We start from the raw sequence: 6,540 nt of genomic DNA, 5'->3' as shown, positions 1-6,540 counted from the left end.
GGGCCTTGCCATGAGTGACTTGGCCATCTGGTGCCCAAATTGCTCACTCTGGACCTGGGCAAGGGTTGGACTGGGGCCAGGGAGCTCCGGGTCACCCTTGCACCCACTCAGTGACATCAGGTGGCCAGGGTCCCTGAGAACTGAGCGGAGGGCTCCTGCTGGGTCCTGGGGGTCAGAGGTCACTCACAGTCACGCAGTGGGGGGTGGTGACAGTGAGACCGGGTGACTAAGACTTCTTATCGTCCTTCAAGGTCTTTGCTGTCATTGTACCGTTATACAGATGGGGGTGAATGACGCTGCCCAGTTGCACGCTGGCCTTGGAGCCAGTCACAGTGACCTGGCACCCCCCCCCCCCCCAGCGGATCAAGGCAGCAAGCCTGCGTCGCCAGCGCTCCGGGGCTGTGAGCTGAGGTGCACTGGCTGGTTTCCTCCAGGCTCAGCAGCTGGGCGGCTTTATGAACGCTCTGGGCCAGCTTGGGCTTTGTGTCCCACTCAAGGGCTCAAGGTCAGGTGCAAAGTCAACTCCCCCGCCCCCTCCCCATGCAGCAGGCTCCACCCACAAGGAGAGGGGAGGGGGCGGGCACTGGGTGGAGCTAAACAGACCAGGACAAAGTCAGGAAACCAGGCATGAGCTCCTGGCTCCAATGCTCCTTGTTCATTTCTCTGCCTCACTTTTCTCATCTCTAAAATGGGTTGTTACGGGGTGCACACGGGATAGCAACTGAGGGCCAGCCTTAATGTACATAGTTGACATGGTCGGCTGTCACCCAGCTGTTGGTGTGCAAGGTCCTCGCATCTCCTTGGAGCAACCTGGATATGCCTATAGGGCTTCGTGGGGTTGGAGGAATATTTTGTGGGTGTGGCCGCGGGTGCAGAATCACTCGCCTGGGAAAGATTTGCCCCACACGATCGCCAGTTACCCTTAACAAGAAATGACTGGATCCGATTCTAACCCATGCAACTGCCTGTAGCAGATGGCAGAGGCAAGCCCCAGGGAGGGGTAGAGGCTAGACCAGGAGACGTCAGGGCGGAGCCGGAGAGATGGGTGGGGGTGGGGAGCAGGTCCCCACCAGGATGCTATCCGGAGCCTGTTCTTGCAGGCGACTTCCCCGCTCCAGCCTCAAGGGCAGGCAGAGACGGCAGAGGACGAAGCAGTAGCCGCTCCCCCCACCCCCGCAGAGGCTGAGGGAGCCCCCTCCCCACACTTCACTCCCCACTTGGGCGTGTCGCGGGAGCCCAGCTGTCTGCCAGTCCCACAGATCCACCCAGCATCGTGTCCGTGCTGGGCGCTCCGTGGAAGGGAAAGCAGCGAGACCCCCACGGGGGCCTGCAGGGGACAGTGCCACCCTCGGCAGCTGCCAGCCATCACCCGCGCTGAAGTGACAGCCACGCCCGGGGCCAGTCATGACAACGCCCCTCCTCCGGGACAGTCCACAAAACACCTGGCTTGTAAGAGCAACCCCCTCCACCCCCCAAAAAAGTGTCTCTTTAAGGACAGAGACCAGAGGAGGATTTTATTGCAGATTTCAAGCCGGGATCCTGGCCCAGAGCTAGGGTCTCAGAGAGAAACGCCCCCTAGAGGGCGAAACCTGCAAGGACCGGACTTGGCTGAGCTCAACCCCGGGCCCCTGCGCCTCCCTCCCTTCCGTGCCCACCTCCGCTGGGAGCTCAGCACCCACTTGCTTTCCGTTCATTGCAATCTCTCTGTCTGTGGCTGTGCTTGGGCACGGAGCCCTGTGCATCCCCTCCTGTAGCCATGAGATTGGACGGGAAACCCAGTGTGCAACGCAGGCGGATCACCCACTCCTCCCCCTGCTCTCCCCTCCACGGTACTGCTACCTGAGCCACTTCCCAGGCCAGGGCGGGGGGGGGGGTCCCATTCCCACGCTGAACAAGCTCGTAGTTATTGTGTGTGTTTAAAGATTTATTTATTGAGAGGCAGAGTTTCAGAGAGAGAGAGACAGAGAGAGAGGTCTTCCATCCGCTGGTTCACTCCCCAAATGGCTACAATGGCCGGAGCTGCGCCGATCCGAAGCCAGGAGCCAGGAGCTTCTTCCAGGTCTCCCACGTGGGTGCAGGGACCCAAGGACTTGGGCCATCTTCCACTGCTTTCCCAGGCGCATTAGCAGGGAGCTGTATTGGAAGAGAAGCAGCCGGGACACGAACCAGGGCCTGTACGGGATGCTGCACCTAAGGGGGAGGCTTAGCCTAGTAGGCCACACCGCCCCCCAGTTACTGTGTTTCTGGGCAAAGCAAAGCACGTTCTAACTTGCACAGAGAGGGAGGGTCTTGAAGGCATCTTGGCTCCTGGCTGGGTCCCACTGTGTGGGAGAGAGGAGACCATAGATTTCAGTCCTGGGAAAGCTGTTCCGCTTGGCTTTGGAGCCCAGTGCACGCTCTGTTGTGGCAAAAGCCGTGCGTGAACTTCAAGACACGCTCTGTGGTTGTTGGGAGCCTTAGTGCTGTGCACGCAGGAGACACGTGGGTGGGCAGAGGGGCAATGTCCTCGGCTCTCTGGGAAGGGAAAAGCGTTCCTGGCACAAGGAGTGGGAGGTGCAAAGGCCCTGTGGCCAGTGTAGCTGGTGCAGAGAGGAAGAGGAGAGGTAGGGACGGGACAGGGAGGGGTCAGGCCGGCGGCTTACTCTGCCGTGTGACCGTGGGCGAGTCCCTCCCCCGAGGCAGCTTTCTCCTCCGGAAAGCACTCGTGAGGCTGTGAGAAGATACGGTGCCCAAACCGTGGCCAGCCCAGGGCCCACAGCCCACCGGAGCCCCAGCAGGTGAGCTGAGGTCTTCTTTGTTTTTATTTATAACAATTGCTTATTGCTGCTTTTCAGAGTTTATTTGAAAGTCAGAGAGAGAGAGAGAGAGAGAGAGAGAGAGAGAGAGAGAGAGAGAGAGAGAGAAATCTTGCTACTGGTTCACTCCCTAAACCATCCCCAAGCCAGGAGCCAGAAATCCCATTCGGGTCTCCCACGTGCATGGCAGGGGCCCAAGCAGCAGCTTAACCAACTCTACCACCGTGCCTGCCCCAGCCTACACAGGGAGTCAGAGAGGGTGAGTTGCTCCCCCAGGGCCACACAGCGGGGAGAGGGCTTTAGCCTCAAGGAGGGGGTTTGATCTGCTGGTCACTGCACACCCCCATTGCATCGGCTCGGTCACTGGGCTTACAGGAGTGCCCAGCCCGAGGTCATGCGCTCAGAGAGCATCTACCCACAGTGACCGGGGCGGCTGCTTTGGCCCAGTTCCGGACGGAGACAGATACAAATGCCTCCCTTCCTGAAGCTCACATTCCCATAGGGTGTAGGATGCTGATACAACTTGTGGAGAGAAACCAAGTTGGAAAGGGGGGATGCAAGGTGCCTGGGGCTTGGGCAGAGCCCAGAGGCGGTGGGGGAGGGAGGGAAACACAGCAGCGGCATGTGCAAAGGTCCTGAGGTGTGTGTCTGGGTGTTCCTGGGGAACAGCAGAGACAGGGGTTGGTTCAGGTGTTTCCTGGGCTGGCTGAGGCTGTGGACTTCCGGTGACTTCCCTCCAGGTCCCCGGGGGTGGGGTGGGGGTGGGGGTCAGCCTGGATGACTGGCGTCCAAGCCCTCGGGCCTGGGACCTTGGCTCTGAGTAACCCCAGCCGCCTTGGCTTCTGGGTAAAGGTGTTTGCTTTTCACAGGGGGGACGGTGGCCGGGCCAATTGCATCAGTGCTGGGGTGACCTCTGCCTGCTCCCCTGTCTCCGGCCCGGATGAAGCAAACACACAGAAATTCATTTTCTTGGCTTGATCAACAACGGAAGTGACCAGGTAGGCAGCAGGAGACTGGAACTTCAGGGAGAGGGACACATGGGGGTGGACCCTGGGGGGAGGGTGGTGACAGCAGGGGGGGGGCTTCTTCTTTATTTTAATGTATTTTTATTTATTTGAAAGGCAGAGGCACAGAGAGCTTCCCTGGCCTCCCCCAACCCCCCCGCCCGGCCCCAACTGGTTCATTCCCCAAACGCCTGCCAAGGTCAGGGCTGGGCTGGGGTCACTTCTCCAAATGACCTCAGCCTCTTGGGGGACTGGGCCAGGCTGAAGCTGGGAGCAGGGACAGCAACCCAGGTCTCCCATGTGGGTGGCAGGGGTCCAGTTATTTGAACTCTCACCGGTGCCCAAGGCCCGGCTGGGTTTCGGCGACAGCGGCCGCTTTTTCTCGCCTGCTCACCTCCGGGCCTTTGCACCTGCCGCGGCTATTGCTGGTCTGTCCTGTCCTACCCTTAGCGGCAGCCTTTGATCCCACGGGAGCCAGGCCTTCGTTTCTGCCGTCCTAGGGGCTGATCCCAGGTCCGATCCTGGACTTTGGGGGACTGGGGATCCTCGCCCCGTCGTCCTCCAACCCCCCAATCCTTCCTAGCGCCCTCGACACCAGACACGTCCAAATAGGAGAAGGCTCTGGCTGAGGTCGCCGGGGCGGGGGCCCAGCGCGTCGGGAGGAGGGGGGTGGCGGGAAAAGCCGCGTCGCCCCGCACCGCCTGGGGCGAAGGCAGATCCGCAGAGGGGGCGGTGGCCCCGAGCCCCGGCCAAAGTCCAAGACCGCAGGGGGCCGCGCGGGAAGCTACTTATACCTGCGACCTACAGTTCGGGCCGCCTGCCTCCAGCCCCGGACGCGGACGCCAGGTTAGTTGGCAACGTCGGACGCGGGAGCCAGCGACCCTTAAAGGGACCGGCGGGAGGGTGAGCCCGGACGGACACTACCGCGCGGCCGGGGACGCGAACTGCCCTGGGAAATGTAGTCCTCCGCTCCTTGAGCCGCCGCCGCGAACCTCGGAGGAAAGGAGCCTCGCGCGGCCGAGGAAACTACATTTCCCAGAAGGCCGCGGGGAGTCAGGGTGTCCGCGAAAGCGCCCCGGCCGGCGGCGCTTCCTCGTTGCGATGGGGCCGGCTCTGGTTGCGCGTGGCTGCGCGAGTGGACCCCCGTGTGTGGTCCCTCCTGAGGCGCCCCGCCGGTGAAGGGTTCGACCTGGTGGGGTCGGGGGTGGCGAGCCCATGAGCGGCTGGGTGGCGGAGGCGCTCGACTGCTGCGGAGGCCTCGGCAACATTGATTTCAGGCAGGTACTGACCCCGCCGGGCCGCCACAGGCACTTCGAGTAGGCATGGCGGTACCCGGGAAGGCGCCGCCTCCCAACGCCCGACGGCGGGGGCCGCCCCGTTTCCATGGCGACGCGGCGAGGGGCGGGGCGCAGCGCGAGGCGCGCGCGTGGGCGGGTGCGTGCGCGCGCGTGCTCGAGGCTGGGCGTGACCGCGTGGGCGCCGGGCTGGGGGCTGTGGGACCCCCAGGGGAGGGTCCCGCAGGCCCGAGCGGCAGCCCGGCGAGTGCGGTGTTGGGGTCCCGGGTGCTCCGCCGCCGCCTTGGGGCAGTGGGTGGGACGGGTCTGGAGTCCGCTGCAGTCAGGGGCCGGGTGGGCTGGGCGTCAAAGGAGGTGGGACGGAAATCCCAGCAGAGCGCGGCTCCGCCCCTGGCAGGGAGGTGGCTGCGCTCCCTGGGGGTGGCTTCCGGGCTGGGGCAGCGTGGGGAGGGGCGATGCAGGTGCAGAGCCTGGGCGAGAGGTGGTGGTGGTGGTTGGGGGGTGGGGTGCGAGCCAGCAGCCGGCTGGCAAAGCAGTGTTCTGGTGTGTACCTTGTTGGTACAGTTAAGCTTTTCTTAAAAACAAAAATCCCAAAATAACCTATATCTTTACATTGCAATGGCTGCCTGCCTCCTTAGTCAAAATTCCTGTGTTTTTTTTTTAAACCTTATCATTTATTTTAAAAATCATTTATTTTAAGAGGCAGAGATAGAGAGACCTCCCATCCGCTGGCTCACTCCCTGAATGCCCGGGAGCTGGGGGACTCCAATCCAGGTCTCCCAGGCTCACGGCAGGGACCCCCAAGGACTTGATCCATCACCATTGCCTCTCAAGGTTGCACGTCAGCCGGGAGCTGGAATCGGGAGTGGACTGGGGACTTAACCCAGGCAGTCCAGGGTGGGATGTGGGCATCCCAAGGGGCATTTATTTATTATTTGAAAGGCAGAGTGAAGAGAGACAGAGATGGTTCACTCCCCAAATGCCCCCGACAGCTGGGGGCTGGGCCAGGTCAAAGCCAGGAGCCTGAAACTCCATCGGGGTCTCCTGTGTGGGTGGCAGGGACCCAAGCACTTGCACCATTATCTGCTGCCTTCAGGATGCACGAGGAGGAGGCTGGAGCAGAAACAGAGGAGTCAGGCACTCGGATACAGGATGAAGGCAACGCAAGCGGCGGCTTAACCCACTGCCCCACAACCCCACCCCTTAAGTAGCATATCAGTCACCAGTCCGTGGGTCCCTCAAACAGTTTCACGGTTTTTCTATGCCCCGTGGGCGTCCGAGCAGCAGGGTTCTTAGAGCACCAGCCAGCACGAGACATCATGTGTGCCACGTGCAGCTTGGACTTTTCCAGTAGCTGCATTAAATAGATAAAGAGGGGGGCGGGTATCATGGCGTAGCGGGTAAAGCCACCGCCTGTGACACCAGCATCCCAATATAGGTGCCAGT

General features: G+C 61.6%; 1 protein-coding gene and 1 long non-coding RNA gene across 5 annotated transcripts in view; one reads left to right on the top strand and one right to left on the bottom strand.

Moving 5' to 3' along the window:
- Window positions 1-1,906: 1,906 nt before the first annotated feature.
- LOC138846331 (uncharacterized) lies at window positions 1,907-4,715 on the bottom strand. The gene is made up of 2 exons (XR_011383799.1): window positions 4,594-4,715; window positions 1,907-2,133 (listed from the first exon to the last, which is right to left on the bottom strand). It is a non-coding gene; the product is annotated as an uncharacterized lncRNA (long non-coding RNA).
- The window catches only part of PEMT (phosphatidylethanolamine N-methyltransferase), a 60,744-nt gene continuing 56,923 nt past the window's right edge, over window positions 2,720-6,540 (top strand). Inside the window, exons 1-2 of one of the 4 annotated variants that reach the window (XM_051830752.2) lie at window positions 2,720-2,777; window positions 3,665-3,793. Coding sequence is in view for 1 of the 4 variants with exons in the window: in XM_008251608.4 (XP_008249830.1) it covers window positions 5,015-5,080 (66 nt within the window). In the remaining 3 variants the exon portion in view is untranslated. Of the gene's footprint in view, window positions 2,778-3,664; window positions 3,794-4,503; window positions 4,646-4,841; window positions 5,081-6,540 lie in introns of those variants that run through there. The other 3 variants (XM_008251612.4, XM_008251608.4, XM_002723325.5) reach the window with 3 other exon arrangements.

Source organism: Oryctolagus cuniculus, chromosome 17 (assembly GCF_964237555.1).
Source record: "Oryctolagus cuniculus chromosome 17, mOryCun1.1, whole genome shotgun sequence".
NCBI lineage: Eukaryota > Metazoa > Chordata > Mammalia > Lagomorpha > Leporidae > Oryctolagus > Oryctolagus cuniculus.
Note: the sequence above shows the minus strand (reverse complement) of the source record. Positions and strands in the feature narration are given on the sequence as shown.